General features: G+C 46.4%; 1 protein-coding gene across 3 annotated transcripts; it reads right to left on the reverse strand.

The window, feature by feature from the left end:
• Positions 1 to 1673: 1673 nt before the first annotated feature.
• On the reverse strand, positions 1674 to 20613 carry Zic4 (Zic family member 4). 3 transcript variants are annotated; one of them, XM_041677503.1, is made up of 6 exons: positions 20500 to 20613; positions 20167 to 20419; positions 16739 to 16823; positions 10203 to 10820; positions 5329 to 5644; positions 1674 to 3205 (listed from the first exon to the last, which is right to left on the reverse strand). In XM_041677503.1, coding segments are annotated over exons 3-6 (1005 nt in total). In that variant the 5' UTR covers positions 16809 to 16823; positions 20167 to 20419; positions 20500 to 20613; the 3' UTR covers positions 1674 to 3204. The 3 variants fall into 3 exon arrangements, with proteins under 3 accessions (XP_041533437.1, XP_041533436.1, XP_041533435.1); XM_041677502.1 differs by lacking the exons at positions 16739 to 16823; positions 20167 to 20419; positions 20500 to 20613 and having other exon boundaries at positions 10203 to 10911; XM_041677501.1 differs by lacking the exons at positions 1674 to 3205; positions 16739 to 16823; positions 20167 to 20419; positions 20500 to 20613 and having other exon boundaries at positions 5292 to 5644; positions 10203 to 10911.
• Positions 20614 to 22094: the final 1481 nt, after the last annotated feature.

A 22094-nucleotide genomic window follows, 5' to 3' on the forward strand; every position in this document is an offset into this window, starting at 1 on the left:
TCAGACAGACCACTGAGCATCCTTTTATCTTTTCTCTTCCGAAATGTAAATCAGTTGCTGCCATTAGTATCATTAGGGTGATTGTGGGCAGAGATATCTCTCTCCAATCACTGTTTTGGCAGGTCCCCTATTTGCTAACTCAAGTGGCTAGGCCCAACGATAATCCTGCTGAACCATGAAGGAACATAGGGAAGTGGACTTCAGGCTCTAAGAGAGCCTCAAAACTCTCCTAAGATGATGAAGCAGTAACTGGACACTGGAATTCCAAGGCGAAAGGAAAACATCAAATCATTTATTTCCCAATAACACAGCAAAAACAAGTCACACGTACACAAAGTCTTTGGGGGCAGAAAACTTACTTTATTTCATTTACATGTACATGTTTTCAAGAAGACTATGCCTCAGCTTTCAACTTTGTCTTTATTTCACAATCACTGTCAAATACACACAACAGCCTTTTCCTTTCAGGTTAGTTTGTAATTTAACTGCTGTTAAGGGGAGAGATTTTTAAATCACAGAGTGGATAGACAAGATACCTATAACCTAAGGGTTGACTCAGACATGTGTCCATGTTAGTTATTATTATAAAATATTTGCCTGACTGTATAATTCACATTCACGGCAATCATTATATTCTCCTATAAATTAGCAATACAGACATATGGAGAATCAAGTAAACAAACAACATCAATATAAGAGACAGACCTTTCGCAGTAACTATAACCGATTACAGGGGTTACAACTTGGGGAAGGTTCTTCACAAATCAGTTAGTAAACACACAGGGCAGGGTGATGGGCACAACCTTATTTATTTAAATCACCTTTAGAACTACAGGTAGGAGGTTAGGAAGACCTGAACAGGGACAAAGTTTCTTTTCTAGGCACAATATAAAATGAAGAACTGCACATAGGGAATGGGATGGCGTGTGCATGCACTTTTTGGTCACTATCTTGTAAACCAAACGTTCTGAACTCCAAGATAATAATAATAATAAAGTAAATATTATAATTTTCTCGCCTTTATGCTACCATCCTGGAGATTAATGATTAAAGTGTGTGCAGATTACTGCTAGTGGTGAGGAAACACGATGGATCTCTTTATAGCAGAAGTTTCTTCAAAAGAGGGGAAACTTAACATCACTTGTCTCCAGGCTTAATTTCCAAGAATCCCAGATAGGAATATTTGGAGTCTGATTAATCTCCAAGAGAATCCATCCAGTTAGCTGACCTGGGCTGATGGAATACAGGCCAGGCCAGAAAGCACAAACACAAGATCATAGACATGGGACACTTACCCTCTGCCGCCACCTTCTTGCATTACCTAATGTACCAGTTTTGGTGGAAAGGTCCTTTCAATATCTACACACATCACCATGATTTAAGCTACACAGTGTTTTTAGGTTTTTTGTTTTAGTTTCTCTCTCTCTCTCTCTCTCTCTCTCTCTCTCTCTCTCTCTCTCCCTCTTCTCTCTCTCTCCCTCTTCTCTCTCTCTTTCTCTCTCTCCCTCTTCTCTCTCTCTCCCTCTTCTCTCTCTCTTTCTCTCTCTCTCTCTCTCTCCCTCTTCTCTCTCTCTTTCTCTCTCTCTCTCCCTCCTCTCTCTCTCTCTCTCTCTCTCTCTCTCTCTCTCTCTTCTCTCTTAGAAAAACTTATTCCTAAAGTTATCTACTGGTGAAGTGTAGGGATTTTTTTTCTTTCTTTTAAGAAATTTGATTTTATCTCTTTAGCAATGGTTTGAAACCGATGGGGCCAAGTGAGTTTGACAGAGAGGAGAACAAATCGCTGACAAAGAACCTTTTACATTTCATCAGCGTTGTTAGGACGACAAGCAGGAATGTCTCAGATAATAACTCCCACTTCAAAGATTTCTCAGCTCAATAGAAGGCAGACCATCCTTTTTATTCAACCACAAGGACGGGCACTAAAGAAGACTCTACTGTTTGATTTTTTTTTCCACCGTGTTTATTTTTCCCCTATTCACTAGGGTACTTGGATAAAATAAACAACAAGACAATTAAGAGAACATGGACTTCTAACTTTGCTGCCATCTTCCCTATCCCCTTGGCCTTGGGCTTTTCACTTTGTGCCCAAAGCCAACCCAAACCTAAGGCTACCACACAGTGGCACATTGGAGGAAAAGTTTAAGGGGCTGCAAGCCTTCTAGGGTGAGGATGCAGTAGAGAACCTCTGGGAAACACAGTGTTACTAACAGCTCCTGCACTTCCCCAGGTTGGCCACCTTCGTTTTAGGTCTCCATTCTGCTCAGTGTTGCTGACAGCTGAGCTGAGGGTGCTCTTTTGGTAAGCTTCGCAGAGTGCCCAAGTCATTTACTTTGTTTCTGGGGCTCTGAGGCCTATGGGCGCTGTCAAGATGCTCGGGAGTCCGGCTCCTCCTCCCTTTCTTGAAAGAATCCCGGGTACCAAAGCCCCCCTACATTAGGGTACAGGATGAACCCCTAAACACTGGCAAGACAGGTCCTGGGAGGAGTATATACTGGAGAGCACAGTGACAGTATTAAATGGCGTGAAAGCAAAGGTCAGCGCAAATGTATCTTAATAGAGTGTCCGCAGTGAAGTGTGCCGCCTTTGAAGCGGCCGCTCCCCGCGCGCATTTCCATGGCGAGCCTAACGCGGCGTGCTGATGCACCGTCAAACTCACACTTTCAACCCCAAAACCCGACTCTTTGAACAACCCGAGCTTGATTGGACCTTTCTCCTTTTCTTTTCCCTCTTACAAACCATTTCCTCGCCTTTAGAAACTCGCCATCAAACCCAAATACGCCCTCTGATCACCGCAGAAAGCAGAAACAAAGAAGGCTGAGCGGCGATTCAAGCGGCCCTTTTCTTCCCTCGCATTATTATCCATTTTTATTATGATCGGGAACAAGTGCCCATTCGCGTGGGTTTTGTTTACCGGAAATTAAATGAAAATGATTTAGTCCGCGTCAAACAAAAATATATACTTGTATACACAAGAAAAAAGGCCTGTTAGACGTAAATATTATGTCCTTAATGAAAAGCCTGGACGGGCTCCAGGCTCGGCCTTTCAGGATTTCAGTGAGACTTGCCCATTGCCATAGAAATCCTAACTTACCATGAAGATGCACCGTGGCGAAGAAACACTGCTTTGTGAGAAAGCCCTTTGATGTTGCAGGCGCAAGATGCAGGCGCTCAGCTGCGCAGGGCAAGATTACCTTGCAAGAAACATCTGTAACAAGCAAATGAAAAATTAAAGGCGATTAGTGATCAGCCAAATATTTTTATTTCGTTTTGTTATTTTGGACTGGGGTGGAAAGCAAAACGAAGTGTTTTGAAACAGGAGGAGAGGAAGAAAAAAGTCCTTCTAGAGGAGGGGTAGCTTTAAAATATCAGCAGAGGCTCAAGTCCCACAAATGCTCTGTGTACCTTGGCAGCAAAGTCAGTGCTTGCCCATGGGAACAAGTTCTTTACTTCCACTGACTGTCCCAGGCTGCCTCTGGGCTAGGTGGTAACCCAACAACAGGTTCACTAGAGATACTTTGGAAACTACCCCATTCCAGCCAACGTGACTACTTTACTGGACAGAAGTTATGGGATCTGTGGAAATGGAGTGAGAATTTTTACTGGATTCTGAGAAGGAAGGGATAGAGGACAATGCAGCCAGCCAGTTCTCATGCTAAGAATTGTTTGTCCAGCTTTTATTGTATCCAGTGTGCCTATTTGGGGTGGCACTGGGGATAATCCGAGAGCTTCATGGGAAGTGGTCAAGTCTCTACCACTACCACAGGGTTATATCCCCAGCCTCTAGACTCAGGTTGTAAAATTGAGTTCCTGGGACCTTCTTTGGGGCAGAAATACTTCCCCTCTCCCACATATTTATTTCACATCTGTAGAAACCTAGACAAGTCTGCCTGATTTCCCCTCTATCCTTTTGCCACCGTTCTCTTTCCTTTGGTGTTTTTCTTTATTTCAATCTTAGCTAAGAGTTTGAGGCAGCTCCTTCTTCCCTACAGAGGGTAGCAATCTACAAGCAAACCCCTGTGTTTCTCCCCCTTGACAACTGCAGAGGCCCTTGCTCTCTACCTCCACTAATATCTGATTTTTTTTCCCCTGAGGACATCATAACCAGCACATCAAATACTTTGAACTCTTCAGACCCACTGGGTGTTTGTTATATAATAATGTTGTTGTACCTTGTTTCTCATGTGCCCACAAACTTTTACAATAAGGCTAACATTTTGTTGTTTCTGACAAAGGCTATGAGATTGATGCTGTTTTTTAAGGTACATACATCCCTGGCCGTGGAGACCTTGACTCAATGATGACATCCTTCTGCTCTATATTCCTTGCTCGAGCGCCTATGAGGTTCTACAGCAGTGCCTGAACTGATGGGGGTGGGAAAAGGAAGCCTGGACGCTTCACAACTGAGAATTCTTGAAAGCCTTCTAGGGGTCTTTTGTCCATGCTCCCTATTGTTTTGGGCTCACTCTCTACAGCAAGTATAAAATGTAAATCGAGTTTGAGGTCTGACTGAACAGACTTATCTATATGTTCTGATAGGCATTGGGATTTGGAGGTATGTGGCATCCCAAGAGAAGGGGAGAGCATCCCCCCCCCCTTACTTATCTGCCTTCTAGAGGCGGCTGGGAAATACAGGACTTCTCTGGTTCTTTGTTGCTGTCATTTGCTTATTTTGTTGTTGTTTTTCAAGATTAGCTGAGGAACAAAAAACGGGTATGGAGGCAAAGGAAAAGACAAATGGGCGGCAAGGAAATGGTTGTGGAATTCTGTCTGCCACCTCCTGGGCTCTGAACTCCTCTGGATGGGATTGATGGGTAAGGGGAGGGGAGGAAAAAGGAGTCTGTGACTGGGAGTTGGGGAGGCAGTGGCCCAAGCCTCAAAGAAAATCTTTTCCACCCTTACATACCCACTGGGAAAATTTATGCCTTTACTTTTGCCACCCGCAGTTGCCAGAATTGTGAATAAATTCTAATAAGTTTTTGTTGTTGTTTTTATCTGTCTCTTTATCCCAGACATTGGTTTCATTACAGGATGTGACTGTAGAATGACCACATTTATGTATTTGTATATAGATCTAGTATCAGCATAATCAATGACTTCCAATAACTTTTAGTGGTGGTCTATCTGCTTGCCTGCCCTTCTTCCCTTCCTTCCTTGCCTTCTCCTTGAAGCCTCCGTGGCCGGGCCTACATTCGACCTAAACCAAAGCAGCGCGCTGGGAAGTAGCCCTGATACTGGAGGCCGTTGTGGCTGGCCCAGAGGTGGCGTTCGGCTGGGGTGGGGGCGCTGCAGAGTCAGCCTCCACAGAGCCAGGAGCCCGAACACACGTACCATTCGCTCATGTCTGTGCCACGCACCGCCACCGCCGCTGTGCAGGCTATCGGGGGCTCACGGCCGCTTTCTAACGAGGGAGACGTGAGAGCAGAAGGTATTGCTGAGTCGTAGCCAGAGCTGGGTGGCGGCGAGCGACCATGAACTTTCATGTGCTTTCGCAGAGAGCTGGGGTGCGTGTAGCACTTGTCACACCCGCGCACCTTGCACATATAAGGCTTGTCGCTGGTATGTACGTGCGAATGCTTCTTGCGGTCGCTGCTGTTGGCGAAACGCCGTTCACAGCCCTCGAACTCACATCTGAAGGGCTTCTCGCCTGGGGGAGGTAACGCAGAGACATTAGAAGGATGTGGGCTGCGTCCCAGTGGTCCGGATTGTACCCCTCCCATTGCTCTTTTGTTTTCAGAAAAAAAAAATCCACAAAAGATTTTCAGAAATTACTTTTCTCTGTGCTTTAGGTCTGACACCCTTCCCCCACCCAATGAGGAGACGCAGCCCACTCCCCCAGACTGCCACCCCTCCCCCTCTTCGTCCTGTGCCTATGGGTGGGTGGGGGCGTCGGAGGAGGAGCGACTATGACTCCATCATAGTCGTTGCCATTCTAGAGAACCCTGATCCACACACGTTTTTGTCGTCCAACTTTTATCTACGTGGGGGCAGAAGCACCTTTGCCGCCCCCAAAATCTAGTTGATTGTGGAGTTCACAGTTTGCTGGATTTGAAGTTGCTGCTCAGACCATCTGTCTCTGTCCTAGTGAGCCTTGCCCAGCAATCCGCCGGACACGCTCCATCCTCGCCCAAAGTGTTTTCTAGAGTAGGTTTTGTGCAAGTGCCAAAGCAGTGAGAGGATTTGAGATGATGAACCGTGGAAACATAAGCGTATGCGTAGTGTGAGAAATATTCTGAGCCATGTTTCACCTCAAAGGTGAATCCATTTGCCAGGAAATAGAGCCCCTTTCTCCTCTGATTTCCCCCGACTGAAATGTACTGCAACATTCTTCAAATCTTAGAGCCGAATCCATCCGAAATCCCTCAAGATAATGTTTGCCGATTATAATATTTTATTATACGGATTCGTCAGCATCACCGAAGACCTTGTCAAGTGTAGCCGCCCCTTCTTAGTCCAAACTGACAATTCCAGGTCTATAGTCCTCCCCAGACCATCCCCACCCGTCTGTTCCACCTCGCAGGCTGGAGAGCCCAGAAACCAGTATAGGAAAGTAGGCTTAGGCCAAGGGAGATCTTAAAAGTCTCTGTTGAAATCACCGCCCTTGAGTGCGGCAAGCTTCCGGCGAGTGCCTGCTACTCTCAAGCCAGGTCCGGCTCCTCTGAGCACCCGGTATACCGTAAGCTGGTCTAGGTAGAATTGCGGGAAGGTTAGGAAATGCACAAAGCTTCGGGAATATTGGTTGGGCCAAGCCTCATTCCAGGAGTTCCTTGCCGCCTGAAATTTGCTGCTCTATGGAATTTCAAATCACTGGCTTAGCAGAGATTGTTTTGGAAAGGAAAGGAGGGAGGTGTCCGTGCTCTAAGCAGATGAAGGTCCTGGGGGTGATCAGGGGGTGCAAGAATCGCTCTAGCTACTGACTCGAGAGCAAGATGCTCCGCTGTCGGTTTTGTGTTCTCTTCTCCCGCGGTTTACAGGCAAGTTTTGCTGATAAAACCAACAAAGACCCCCATTCCTCTGTGGAGTTGACGCTTAAGTTGAAACCGAGATTTACATGTAACCTGCCTTTGGCTCCGGCAAACAGCGGGTGAATCCGTCTCTCCCGCACTGCCCATCGATAGCGCTCACCGTTGCTGGAGTGCAGCTGGCACGCTAGGGGCGTCTGGAAGATGTTGCCCGCTGCCATTTTTACAGAACAAGGCCCAGTCTTATGAAAAAGTGGAGGAGGTGTGTAATGAACAAATCGGTGTCCCTATTTGTCCCCGTGGTTCTCTCCTCTGATTCCACCAGCCTTTGCAAATCCCATACTTTCTTCCCTCCCTCTCCATTCCTCTTCATAAAATAACTTACAAAAAAAAATCATTTGAAGACTACAAAAGGGAATAAGGTTTTTCGGGTGTCAGTGGGGGGGGGGGTAGAATTTGAGGTTAGAATTTAAGGATAGAATTCCCTCCTCGGGGTGGGTTTGGGGAGAAAGAAAAAGTATTTGTATATATTCATTCAGCTACACACATATCCCATTCCAGCGTCTCGTCAAGTAAAATAGAAAAGTATTTCGCTCCAGACGAGAACCAGAGAGGGAAAAAAAAAAAGAAGTAGCAGGTACTGAACCTCTTCAGTACCGGGGAGAGAGCAGGCCCCTGGGAGGCCAGGTGCCGCCGGGCCCTAGTGTTCCCCAGCTGCAGGAGGCGCCCTGGTCCCTGAGCTTGACGTCCCTCCTACCCCCGCCACCCCGCCACCCCTCGCCCGTCCCCTCCCCCACGTCCCTGCGCGACGCCCTGGGTGGGAGGGTGGACCCTGCGGCGCCGTGCTGGGCCTGCCTTCCGCGGGACGACCTGAGTCCTGGCTGTGCCGCCTAGGCCGCAAACCTCCGGATCCCGTTTAGGGCCCTGGCCCCGGTGCTCGGCCGGGGCTCCGGGGCGAGCAAAGCCTCCTTCCGCGGGTGCAAAGTTCCTGGCCTACAGGACGCCCGGCCAGCGCCATTTTCTCGCACTTGTGGCTGGGTCGGTTTTAGCGATGACTCCGCCCCAGAGCGGCCAGGGCGCCGGCTTGTGTGTCCCCCCCTCCCCCCCCAGGGCTGACTGACTGCGGGGAAAGGTGGGGAGAGCCCAGGGCAGGGGTCCCGGGAGGCACTCCAGTTAGGGAGGTTGGCACCGCGCGCGCTCCTGGCCCGCGCCTCCCTCGCCGCCGCCGCACCATTGTTCCCGGGTCTCTGTCACAGCTACAGAGGGAAACCTTTCTTCACCCGCCGCCTCCAGAGCCAGGCCTGGGAGTCACATTCGGGACAATCTCAGCTAAGAAATCTGCTCCTGATCGCCGCTTCTGCGACTCGATGGAAATGAAACGCCATTAATATTTGAAAAGGCAATTATTTTCCTGTTGAATCGAAAACTGTCTTCATGAATAATTTGTAGAGAGTTCTATTGCCATTTGAGAAACATTTTGTTGCTGCTTTGCCTCCTCCTTTTCTTCCCATTACTTAGGAGATTTGAGCATTACTTAGGAGATTTGAGAAAGACTCTGGAACAGGGGTGGATCTGTGGGGTTTGTTTTGTTTTCCTCTAATTTTTTTTTCCCCGTTTAACTCAAGCTGTAATAAATCAGGACTGAGACCGAAAAGAACACGCAGAATTCTGCCTTGACTTCGTGCAAACCTGAGAGCCAGCCAGGCAACCTTGGGCTTCTCTGATGTAGGTCGATTGCGCTAAGAATTTAGCCATTTTCTGCGTCCCAGACTTCAGTGGGCCGGCAAAGAGCAGTTTAAGTTTGTTTGCTTCAAAATCCCTGTTATTAAAGATGAGTTCTTTCTCCAGCCCCGGATTGTGCATCCACCTTCCAGGTGCTGGCAACCAGCCCCTGGAGCAGCAAGTCTGAGGTTTGGGACCATGGTCTTACTCGCCCCTCGGTCCCTGGGAATATAACTCGGGGAGAGAGAGAGGAGCAGATGAATGTGAGAGATAGCAGAGCGAGCTCTGGAAAACCGTACAAGATGTTTGCAGACATGCTAGAGGGGTAAAGAACGGGATCCAAAGTGGACTTTGGTCTTGCCTCAGCCTTTGGCAATATTCTACCCCTACACCTCTCGGAGAAGCCAGAATGTAACGAGACTCAGCAAGCCTCCTCCCTCACACTGAAACCATTGGGGACTTTGACTGTTTTAAAGACTGTTGTTCTAAAAAAAAAAAAAAAGAGTTGTAGAAAGCAAAGCTACTGCCTGGAGAACCGGAGTACCAAGCTGGAATTCTTCCGGTCTCTGCGTCCTTCTTCCCTTTTCCCGCCTCCAAGATGGGGGAGGGGAGAAGATGCTGACTTCTTAAACTTCAAGGGAGGGGGGAGGAGGAGTAAGGAGAGTCAAAGGGTGGCTGCTAAACTAATTAATGTAACTTCACAGGCTGTTCTGAAAGTGTGAAAACTTCCTTCTTGCAATTGTATTAATTAGATGCTTCTGGCCGGAAGAGCTCAGCTCCCAGCCTCCTCCACCGAGCTCCTTTTCTTTCTGTTAACTAGAGCTAACAGATGTGGTTGACACATGTCCCTATTTCACTTAACAGCTCGGTAAATGACATTTAAGGCAGTGGGTCCCGTTGGGTCTCTACTAAAATAAGAATGAGGGTTACCAAAAAAAAAAAAAAAAAAAAAAGAAAAGAAACTGTCCCTTCCGCGGAGCCAACAATGCAAAAAGCATGTCCAAAGTAGGCCCCCAAGGCTCATAAATCCTCAAGGAGGTATTAAGGATCTGATGACCCCCTCAGCCCAGGTGATGGCAAAGCTAAAACGGGAGTTTCCCAAAGTGACTTGCAAATGTGAGTCAACAGTTCCCATTTCACTTAAGATTGGGGTGGGGATGCCATGCTGTTTAAATAAACAAAAAACAAAAAAAAAGTCTTAACAACAAATTCTAGGGACTAGGGATATAGCTCAGTACCCAGGGCCCAAGCTCCAGATCCTAAATCAAATCAAATCTCTAAGCTAGGAGCGCCCGTTTACCAACAGGGATCCCAGAACTCTGGGACCACTCTTTCCACAAAGCCTCCGGAAAACGGTGAGTCTACAGGCAGAAGCTGTTAATTACCGCTTTATAAATCTGGCTCAAAGAAACAAAACCAAAAATTGCCTCCCTCCTCCCCTCGACTGGAACTTGAGGAAATTCAGACCCAAGGGCCTGTGTCCCATGGGGTCACACTAGACAGACAGCACTGGGTACTGACCTGTATGTGTTCGTTTGTGTATTTTGAGATTTTCTGATCTAGCAAAGACTTTCCCACACCCTGGGAAAGGACAAGGGAAGGGCTTCTCGCCCGTGTGCACGCGGATGTGATTTACAAGTTTGTATTTGGCTTTGAAGGGCTTGCCCTGTCGCGGACACTCCTCCCAGAAGCAAATATGGTTAGCCTGCTCTGGGCCACCGACGTGCTCCACGGTGACGTGCGTGACCAGCTCGTGCATGGTGCTGAAAGTTTTGGAGCAGGGGCGCGGGGATGCTGGGCCATCTTCGCCTAGCCACTTGCAGATGAGCTCCTGCTTGATCGGCTGACGCATATAGCGGAAAAAGGCTCCAGGGCCATGGGGTGCGGCGAGGTTCACGGTCAGGTTCATGCCACCATAGCCATGCAGGGCTGTGGCTGTTGCCAAAGTGTCTCTGCGGGCCGTAGGCCCCGGTGCAAAGGGTTCCGACCTCGCATACATATCTCCAGGGAGCCCCAAACGCAGGAGTCCGTTCAAACGACGGGTGTGGGAGACCTGAGGAGGCTGCTCGTGAAGGCCCGGAAATAGCGAGGGGCTCGAAGCGGTGGCGAGCTGGGGTCCATGGTGTCCGCAGCTGCTACCTGTTGTCGAGACAAATAGCGTGTATGAGAACCGGTGAAGTGGGCTTCGCACTTTCCCCGGCCCCCGGGGACAAGCCCTGCCCAGCCGCATCTAGGATTCTGGCGTTGGTGCTGGGATCTTGAGCAAGTCTGTGCCAGCAGTGAACCTGGCGGACCAAGTCAAGCCAAAAAGCCTCCGCCTTCGTCCGGCTAGGCTGCAGTTCTGCCGTCCCCTGCCGCGCCATGAGCTGGAGAGGGGTAGTGATAATGGGGTAGGTGGGAGAGGCAAGAAGACTGAGTCTGTGGGTGCCTGGGGGCAAGGCCTCTGCTGCAGAGGTGTAAGACCCGTATCTCAAGATTACTTTGTCCACCAACACCAAGGGGTGCTCCGGGCCAAAGAAGGAGGTGATAGGAGGGGTCATTTCGGAGGTGGTGAAGTTGGAAGTGGTAGTGATTTTGAAGCATCTTAGACGTATATATTAATTTCAGTGTCCCACTGGGCCTGGAAAGGACCTCCTGCTGAACCTCGGCCTGCCAGCCACCGGTGCTACTGCAGCCTGGCAGTGCAGTGAAAAGACAACAGAAAAAAAAAACCAAGAAACAAACAAACAAAAACTTATGCAAAGTGGTGGGGTTTTTTTTGTTTGTTTGTTTTTTTCTTTAAGTTTTGGGTTTGCACACCCCCACCCCCGCGGCCCTTTTCCGTGTCTTTAATGTCTGTGTGAAATCCCAGGCACTGCAGAGACGGCAGCAGGGCGCTTAACGAAATGAATAGATTCGGGGCCACGGCCCCGGGCCACCGTGAGAACAATCGCCCTTATCGCCCATTGGCCAGTGGCCTGCCCAGACGTCAGTGATGACAGGCCGGACTCTCTCTCTCCTCCTCTGCTCTCTCTCTCTCTCTCTCTCTCTCTCTCTCTCTCTCTCTCTCTCTCCTCTCCTCTCCTCTCCTCTCCTCTCCCTTTGCTCTCTTCTCTCTTGTCCTCCCCTCTCTCCCTTCCTCCCTCCCTCCTTTCCTCCTTTCTCTCCCTCCCCCAACCCCAATAGCATTTCACGCTTCTACTGCTCATGCGCTCTGATCCAGGCAGGAATCCTGTACACCTAACCCCTCATCTCTTCCAGAAAGCAGGAGTTTTGCTACTGGACTTCTGAAATTGAGCAGGGTTAGGTTCTGCATCTACCCATGAGGACTCCGGGAGAAGGAGCTAAACACAGAACTAGGCATTTTAGTATCCAGACCCCCCTCAAGGAGCTTGGAAAGTTTGTCTTTGAGTGCAAAGGAGAGGTTCCGGGTCAACACAGGAAAGAAGTCTGCAGACTGCCTGGATCAGAGAAACTCCTAGAGTAGCGAACCTAGGGCCGACTTCATTCTCTTTCGTTCTCTGATATTTCCTCTCCCCATTATTTTTCTCCCCTTCATACTCATTCTCATTTTCCCCAAACCTAATCCACATCGCCACCACCCTTGGCCTTTCAGTTTTGTTTCTTTCTTCACCCTCTTCTTCTCTACTCTCTTCCCAGTTAACCTTGCCTATGTTTTCCTCCTCTCGGTTAACAGCGCCCCTGAAAGCAGAAACCCTAGAAACCCAGCCTGACTAGCGAAACTGAGCCAATGGACGGCATGAGGAGGGGAGAAGAAGTCTTGTTTCAAACTCACTTCAGACTGTCTCTTTTCATCATACCTCATATTTATCTACCTGAGAGTGCTGGGGGGGGTGGGAGAAAGAAAAAAGAAAAGAAAAAGAAAGAAAGGAAAAACAAAAAGGCTCTGAACACACAAATACGCAAATAGGAAGAAGAGGTCTTTGGTCAGGAGAGTATGGGTCAGGGCGCTAATCTGGGGGTCCAGTGATGCCAGATGAAGTTTCTATGAATGGAAACTGGAATTACTCCCACGGTCTGTGGCCACTTGTTGACCAAGCTTTGACTTTAGTCTTTGCTGTCTTTAGGATTCTGCAGAGGGGATACCATAGCTGACTGCATTCTTGGCCTTCAAGTCTAGAATTGCCCTCACAGCTGGCCAAGGAAGACCAACTGAGGAAGATTTCAACTGTGGGGCAATTGTCTGCCCTAGGTTCTGCTGCTTTCTTAGCCCAGGTCGCTGACTGCCTTGTGTTTTTAAAGGAGAATTCCAAAGACTGAAAAACAACAACAACAAAAACTTTAATAGAAGTGAGAAGTTTGAAGAAATTACATAGAACACTAACAGAACTGATGGAAGGGCCCCCTCCCTGGGGATATTACATTCCAAGATTAGTCAATAAAGGGCTTCTGCTTTGTTTATTTTGCTTTATTTTGTTTTTGAGACAAGATCGCATGCAGCCCAGGATGGTCTAGAACCTGAATGGTTTGGAACTTCTGCTCCTGCTGCTACCAGTCTACAGGAGTTGGGCTCATAGATGCTCACCACCACAAATGAATTAATGTGGCGCTGCTAAAGGGACGGTGGACTCCATGCATGCTAAACAAGTCCTCTCCCAACTGAGCTACATTCCCACTCCATAAATAAGGCTTTAACATTTTTAATAATTGACTTATTTTCTAAAGCTTGGTACATTCTTCATTCATCCCTGCTTGGGGCAAGGGATTTAGCAAGGGATTAACTTCCACAATAATTTCTCTAGCTTTGAATAGCCTGTATCTCTCTGCTCTGCATTAGGAAGGACTTGGGCAATTACAAACAGATTCTGTGAGAGCACTCGCATGCACACACACACGCACACGCACGCGCGCACGCGCGCACACACACACACACACACAAAGGAGAAGAGACATTTGACGTATGTTCCCTAAACCAAGGCCTTTCATGGCAATTTTAAAACTAGACTCGAAGAATTCATCTCCTTTTCTGGCTTTCCCTCCCTCCCAATACTTCATTTGCTTCTCTTAAGTAAGCCCTTTAATGAGAAGTGCTTCTATCTGGTCCCTTGGTGGCTTCTTTTCCTTTTCCCTTCATCTTTGGACAGTTGTAACCAAACTTCAGTGAATTTCAAGTATAAACTCTGAATTTCAAGTATGACCATGACACAAAATAAAGAATGTATTCAAGTGAGTCTGTGCTGAACCCCCAAAAGGTTTAAAGCATAGCATACATGCTGAACACAAAACTGTGTTCCTTACTATTTCCATCGTCCAAACCTCAGAACTGAGATAGTAAACCTGAGTGTGGGGGCACTTGTACCATAGCCTAGAAATTAAAATTTCCCTTCTCTCACCTAAACCTAGGTGATATATAATTAATTGTTCAGGATGTGTCAAATTCACAATCCATTTTAGTTTTTCTTAATTATTTTATTTAAACCAACATGGGTTCTTAATACTCATACTGTGATCCAATCTCCATTAGAAGCTTTGAATAACAATACAGACAGAACAGGGCATTTTTAAAAAAAAATTTTTTTAAAAAAAAAAGCATTTTCAGCTATTTTCAGAACAATTTGGAAACCTGGTGAGCATGCTGAACTCCTAACAGTCATGCGTTTGCTTCTCATTTTCACAGGAGAAGAAAATGTTAACTTTCCATTAGCAGGTTGTAAAGAGAATGATTTAAAAAAAATCCAAGTTTACAGACCTCCTGAATTGTAAGTACTGACCTGTGTACTTAAGAAATCCAGAGGTTTTATATACATATCTTGTTAGTATCCAGTCTGTCTGACTAACTTTGCCCTTGAAAAATTATGAAAATGTGTATGACTTTTTGTGCCAGCAGCAAAAGGGCAAACACATCTGATTCAGCCAAAAACACTGACAGTAGCCTGGCCCCATGGAGCTCCTTCCCAGATGCAGCCTTCTCTTCAAGCACTGAAAACATCTGGACCCATCCTGGATAGATGTTTCTTGAGTAGCCAGGGGTCAGGTGACCTGCAGGTCACAGAGGCTGCTTGAGCCTTGCAAAGTTCTTGGAGCCATATGGTCCATACCTCGGTTGGCTAACCATAACAATGGGACTAGACATTCTTTTAAGGTCCATTTCCCCAGAGACAGAGATAAAGAGAAAAGTATTTCTTGTTTCCATTTATATTTACTGACATAGAGCTGTGAGCAATTATATAAGGACCTTCAAGGTGTATTTCAAAAATAAACTCAAAAACAGTCCCAAGTTGATCAGAAATGACAAGATATAGAATACCCATGTCCAAGGGGATATATTTTAGTCTTCCCAAAGATCTTTTTGATGTCTCGGAATACAGAGATCCCCAGTTTCAGAAACCGTCAATAGGTCAGAAGTGCTAATCTTCATTGTGGCTCAGTTCAGGGGCTTCTTGCTTGATTTGAAAAAAAAAATGGGGGGGAGGTGTTTTGGCAAATGCCGCCCCCCCCCAGCTCTAAAGCTTTCAGGAGGGCTTATATGGAGAAGATTCTACCAGTAGCCCTGCAACATCCTTCACCCTCCAGTTTCTCTGAAAATTAATGCCCAGAATCATAAGCTGAGCATTTTCGCACACAAAAGCCACTCATCAATGGTGTAAACAAATGGCTTCTAGTTTACTTTCCAGAAATAGAGCGGCTGGTTCATCTGTTGGGACTCCTAACATCACTAGTTAAAATGTCTAACCTCTCTTCTTGGGAAGGTGGAAGGATGGAGATTAGGCACCAATAGCTGGGTTATTTTTCCATCTTGTTCTTTGAAACAATACAAAATTATGATTATCTCTTAACTCGAGGGTCCATGGCTCAGAGCCAGGCCAAGCAGTGTTTGTCATCTGGATGCTCTGCTGCTAGATCTGCACCCACTTCTTCACTTCTTTTTCCCCCCATTTCTGACCACGGTGCCACTCAAAATTAGATGTGTATCTCCGAAGAGGCTGTCCACCGACTTCAGGATTCCTGCAGTGGGCGGTACCTCAAGTCTTATGAAAAGAAACCATTTAAGCCCCAGAAGCCAGCCATATGTCCAAACCCAAATTATGCAAATGAGATGAGGTCTGTCAGGTTTTTTTTAGAAAAGGAAATTTTTGCTAATTATGGAAATTTGGGCTTTAATCATCATTAATGGAAGTGAGAGTATTGAAAAAATATACTTTGTTCTGCAAAATGTCTTTTAAACAAAAGATTGGGGAAAGTTGCTAAAATATTCTTCATGGTATCATTAAGGAATCAAAATAACTGAATTTATATAATAATTGCATCTCTCTTTTGGCTTCAGTCATAAAATCATCACAAATAGTAGAAGAGAGTCATTTCCTAACTTACTTAACTCTTGTTAAGAAGCTTGCCTTGCCTACAAAAGTGAACATCTCTAGAGTAAACATGTGGCTGTACAGTTGAAATGAGAAAAAAATTAGATGCCTGGAAGGGGGGAAAAGCCAACCTGAAATCCTATGCTTATTCTAAATGGAATACGAAATTAAATTCTTCACAATGAAGGTATTTCTGACAGAGTGGCTGTCACTCACTCTTGGTTCAGACACCACATTGTAGGAACGTAGTCACTGCCACATTGCAGAAGCCTGGTGCCCCTGGTAAAGATGATGCATATCATGTAAACCCCATCACCAAGATCAAAGTCCGCTTCTTTCATGGAAGCCAATACATGTCAAACCTCATCCCAATCAAATTGTCTGGAAATGAATTCAAGATGAATATGTCATAGAATAACGTGACAGTGGAATTGCAGAAGGTCAAGGGTGGTTGTTTCAATGATCGAGTACTCAAATATTAATTCTACAACGTCCAGATGAGTAGCCATTGAGGGCTAATCCTCAGGCTGCTGGTGGTAGGTTGTGTCATTGATTTGTGTGCAAAGGCATCAAACACCAAGGTGTTATTCTAAGTTTCGTTTGAACTCTAGATATGTGCCCAAACTCACATCTCAGTGTAACAAAAGAGAAACAAATACGATTTATGCATAAAACACAAACAAGTAGGAAAAGTGCCCAATCTTTAGTAAATCTCTATTTATAATAAGACTTTTTATTTATTTATTTATTTTTACTTACTTGATTCTTTCAGGGTGTTTCTGTAAAGCCGTAATCGTTTCCTCATCACCAAGGAAGTCTTGTATTTCATTTTCTGAGTTTGAGCCTGCTTGAGAAGAAAAGGACTGAGTAAAACACTTCCATACATGTCTCTGTAGCAAGAATCTGTGGCCTGAGTGTGTGAAAGAAAGATGTTAGTCTGAAAACAATTTTTTAGCCTTTCATTGATCATTTTCAAATTTGGAAACACAAGGGGAAAAAAGATTTCTAGGGACTACTCACATTTCTTGTAAAATGAAATGGGTTGGTAATAAAAACACTGAAAAAACTTAATTTCACACAGTTAGACTTTTTATCATTCGTTGCTCTGCCTTGTAGGTAGAAGCATTCATCCAATGTCCAAAAATCCTTGGCTTCTAGAATTTGAAATTTTGTTTCAGAAAATTCTATTATTTCCTCAGGCTAGTTACTTACATTTGGTGAGGTGTGGCAGGGAGGGCCCTCTGTTCTCTAGGGGTGTGCAATTATGCCTAGTTATATTGTTGGAATGAAGAAATTTGCAGATTTTCAAATCTTGTTCTGTCTGAAGCAGTGAATAATTCTTTATCCTTGCATGTTCCAGACCTACTTGAGAGCTGTCACTGAATCATTTTTTAAAGCTAATATTAAATCCATCAGATTAAAAATGTATTTTTTGTTGTTGTTATTTGATGCTAAGTTGTCCCTTTTGTAGTAGAAAAGTTTAGAAATAATGCCTCCCTCTCAAGATTGTTTGTCAGTGGCTGGAGCTTCCAGGCATTCGGCAACCATAAATCCTTGAAAGCATTCTGAGGACCTGTGTATCCACCAGACAAGGCTGAAGGCAGTGGGGCAGTTAAACAGGCAATCCACCTAGCATTGACCCTAAATTTGGTGAGGAAGGACAAACAGTCATTGAAAAAGGTCTCAGGCTGGGCAAACACAGCGAGACCTCAGTCAATGGGACATCCGCCTGTCTTGACACTCTAGCCCACAGGACAAGTGGCTATTTAACTTGTTGACCCATAGGCTAAATCCAAGTGGGGCTACGGTATCATCTAAGGTCTCTGATTTCTTATGTTCCCCTCACCTCTAACTCAGACCCAAACTACCCTAAGATTTTCAATCCTTTCTTTTTCTTTCCCAGGCATGGGCCTGAGTATACTCACCTTTCCCCCCAGAGGAAACTGTTTTCATTTGTTCTAATAAACAAGAAACAACAAAATCCTTGCATAAAGGTAACAAGCTCCTTCTAGCATAGACCAGGAGAGAAAGGAGACCCAACTTTGCTTTCTTACATAAGGGCAACGAGCTGGGTGTCCTTACTCTGAATGTCCTCATGGCGGGATGTCTGGCACCACAGTTCCTGGTTGGTTGGCAATAATAGAATTTACTTGTTTGCTTCTGAGGAAAAGGGGTGTAAGTTCCCCTAGAAACTCCTGTCCACCCACAGTGCTGGCACAACCCAGTTTCTAGGAGGTCTGTGGCTGGTACCCTTATCCCCTATGTTCATGTCCTTTAAGCATTACAAATGGTTCCACAGACATGCAAGCAAATATTTCAAAGGTTGGACCAAGGCAAACACAAGGACCCTTAAGTAGTTCTGTAGAAGCTTTGGGCAGGCAAATAGGGCAAACACCTTTGGTCCAAATTTGATACCACTTAGCCAGTGGGCTTTCTGAAAGAATAGAATGAGAAGACAATTTGAACACTGTCCCTGGGCCCCTGAATCTGAGGTCCCCAGGGTAAAAGATCTGAAAAGCTCTTTGATTTCTCCAAAACTCTTGCTCCTGAGGTGGCTACCAACTCAGTAAGGAGGACTACCAGGATATATCCGAATCTACCTTTATCGTGCACCTTGGGAGGGGAGGAAAGTGGTGCCAGGGAGCCTCACTGATGATAGTGGCAAGGACATGGGACGGTTCATAATAGCAAAAGACGCTGTTTTATTTGAGGAATCACAGAGACTGCCTGTTGTGAAGTGGACTTAGTCCACACAGGCCTGTTTAAGGTCAGAGGTCAACCATAGCTGGTGACTTCAGTTCCACACTGATTAACTATCAGGTGTGAGCGAATACTTGCCGGCAAATACTTGCCCTGGCCAACTCAGAGCTACCAAGCCAAAGATGAAAGCGGCTTCGGGCCTTTGCTGGGATCGACCCGCCAGCTGCACGCCCACTTCCCTGGCTCCCTTCCACCAGCCCTGAAGCACCAGAAAAAGGAGCTGAGTGCTGGGTTGTAGCACGCCTTTTCTACCTCTTATCCTCGAGAGGGTAGAGACCAGATTCCCCCACGTTTAAACTAGTGGGGTCACCTGCAGATACGAATCTATCCTGTGCACTTAAGTCTTACTTTGAACATAGGAAGGGAAAAACACAGTGCCCCAGAAACAGGTTGGAGGTCAACGGTCAAGCCTTGACATCCAAAGGCAGTTTCTGTAGACAGCTAATGCCCAGGTCTTTAAGCAGCTTTTCCACACCCTCTCTGCATTTCTCGGACTTCGGTGTCTCCCTCCTGTCCCTGTGACCCAAACATTCATCAACTCCAAACTTTTAGATTGAACCAGGTAGCTAACTAACTCTTTAACATCCACATCTGTTCCTTTCACTTTTGCCAGTAATTTGGTACATGCCCCTGGGTCTAGGGTGAAGGCCTGCTCCCCAGACCTAACCTCAGCCCCATTCACATCAGGGAGAAAGAAAGCCCAGTCGTGAACCCATGGCTCATGGCGCCCGTACAGAGTAGATCCTAGAGTTAGGATCCTGAGACAGGACCAAGGATGAGGGCGAGCAGGCAGCCGGCCCGAGGCGGACCCAGACGGCATCCTCAGTGAGTATCCGGAGGAGAAGTTCTATGATGTAGCCGCCCCGCCGCACTAACTTGACCCTGGCGGGGTAAACCGAAAGAAACCCTTCCTGTCATCCTTGCCGGAGGCAAACGCAGAAAGGCTGTCTGCCAGGACTCCTTCATCAGCACCCTCTCGGTTCCCGCCATGATCAAAAAGGGCAAAGCATGGTCAGTATTGCCCTTCTTGTGCCCACGGTGGGCACACCCAGACAATTTACAAAAAAGAGGAGGGAAGACGGCGGGCAACAAGCTGTTTTTGGTGCCATTGCTAGTAGGAGCCTCATCTGTCTTTCTTGCACCCACTCCTCCCGGGAGGAAAGAAAGGACTCATCTTCAACGCTGCCCTGGGCAGAAGGGCTCCTCCCCACCCCCTTTAAAATCAGTGGGGTGGGGCCTGTACCCGCGGTGGCTGTGTGTGTGTGTGTGTGTGTGTGTGTGTGTGTTTGTGTGTTAAGGTAAAGATGGAGAAAAAGTCTGACTGGGCCTATCCACCCAGCAGGGTTTGGGTGCCTATGGCCCCCATAAGAGCACTTGCAGGGGGTGAGGGTCTTCCCGGTGTTACCCCCCTGATTTCAAGTACTTACCCTGCTCCACCTGTTGCCCGGATCACCTCATTTCTGCACATCACTTTGGGATGATGAGGGGGGGACTACACATCCCTCTAAGCCTCTTTTGTGGTTCCACCGAGGCGGTCATCCTTCATTTCTCCTTCTCCAGCTTTCGGGGAGGCAGTTAGGGAATGTATGATGAAGCAGAAACGAGCCGTCAGGATGATATTTTAATGGCTTATATGTCACGTTGGTGCATGTGGCTTTGAACCGGAGCCGCTCGCGTTTCCTGCGGAGAGTGCCGCAAATCCCACTTGATAACTTCTACAACCCACAACTTTTTATTCACCCTCTCATGTTTACTCTTACCTTGTATGTTTGGGTGGGTTTCCTAAAAATGCCCTCTGTCAACGTCCTCAGTGAATTTTCCACAGACTGGAGGAGAGAAGCCTGACTTTCTTCCTTTTTTGAAGAATTATTTTCCCTCCCCTCTCCCAACAGCCACCCTTCCCTCAGGTCCCCTCCCTATTTTTTTTTTTTAAAGCAGTCAAGGTGCGTTCAATATTTGTTCTCCCTAGTGAAAGACCAGCGCAGCCTCTAGAGGAAAAACCTCTTCGAATAAAAGGTTTTCATAATTCTAGGATCCAACTTCCCCTTGTAGAAGCAAAAAGAACTGAATGGTTCTGGTATCTTTTTCCCCCAAACAAAATATACGCTAGGTCCAAAAGAAATTCCTACCACCTTCCTCTTCAGCCCTTTCTGTCACTCATTGCTTGTGTCCACTCAGATTACCTGAGAAGTGCTGAGGCCCTGGACTCAGACTTGTTGCTGGGGGCAGAACATTCTTTATTTGTTTCTTTTCCTGGAATTTCTGTTTTTAAGTCTCACAAGCACAGATGATTAACACAATCTTTTAGACACAGGGAAACCATCCCCAGCCACAATCTGACCTCAGAGCCAGAGATGGTGTGTGTGTGTGTGTGTGTGTGTGTGTGTGTGTGTGTATACAGCCTAATTCCAAACCAGAGTCTGGGAAGAAAACTGAGAAAACAGAAAGGAGGCTAGAAGTAACCAGTGCTGACCTTTTCCTCCAGCCCTTGGAAACTAGCTGGCCAAGGAGAGAGAGAGAGAGAGAGAGAGAGAGAGAGAAATCATTTCATTTTCCTTGGCGAACTGGTAAGTTTTTCTAACCGGACATCACGTGAAAGGATGAGTTGAAGGTCCCTTTGTCTGGAAAAGAGTTTAGAGCCTTGATTCAGCTGCAAAGAAGCCAAATGAAGTTAGAAACAAAGGGCAAATTGAAGGATTCCGACTCTTGGCTTTTTGTGTTTTCCTTACTAGAAAATAATTAGACCTAATGAATATGCAGGCGCTAAGGCTAAATCCTGGGCCAAGCTGATGGGCTTAAAACTGGGCTAAGTCTCGAGAAACGCAACCTCTATCGCCCCCGGCTCCACATCCTCGTGCATTTTTTGAAATGTATAAATGTCGCTCGGTTTAATTGATTGAGTTACAGGGATTTTCCCCTGCTTTTACGTGCCATACTCCTCTACCTTTCAACAATCATTTTAATATATAGTCAATGGTTCTTTGTGGATGGGACAAAAAGCAACTACGCGCAGTTGTTGAATAGACTTTGCGCTGGGCAAAGACAGGTTAATCGAGGGCCGCATCGCGAAAACAAGCGAGTGTTGTATGTTTGCACGGAATCCAAATGTCTGCATTTTCCTAACTAAATCAAAGGGAGTGTTATTTCTTTTTCTGCTCACTCATCTGAAGGTAAGTAAATTTTCTCTGGCGATCAAAAGCCTGGTCGGCAACAAAGACCGCGCCCGCTTTTTCCACCGTCTTGTTGTGGCAAGTTGCGGAATTTCAATAACTGTGACAAGGGTGACTGATTTGTGAACTGGAAAAGGTTTGAATGTCACAAAATTTACATTGGTCCTATCTATCGGGGATTTAAA

The sequence above is a fragment of the Microtus oregoni genome, unplaced genomic scaffold (genome assembly GCF_018167655.1).
Source record: "Microtus oregoni isolate MIOR12 unplaced genomic scaffold, Mior012 000028F_ref0000031, whole genome shotgun sequence".
Taxonomy (NCBI): Eukaryota; Metazoa; Chordata; class Mammalia; order Rodentia; family Cricetidae; genus Microtus; species Microtus oregoni.

What these genes read in the sequence shown, in the direction of transcription:
- Zic4 (XM_041677501.1), bottom strand. Translation starts at nt 10,911, where the DNA reads ATGCGGCTGGGCAGGGCTTGTCCCCGGGGGCCGGGGAAAGTGCGAAGC. An exon ending in ACACAAACGAACACATACAG is followed by an intron (nt 5,645 to 10,202) that starts GTCAGTACCCAG and finishes TACCTCCCCCAG; the next exon opens with GCGAGAAGCCCTTCAGATGT.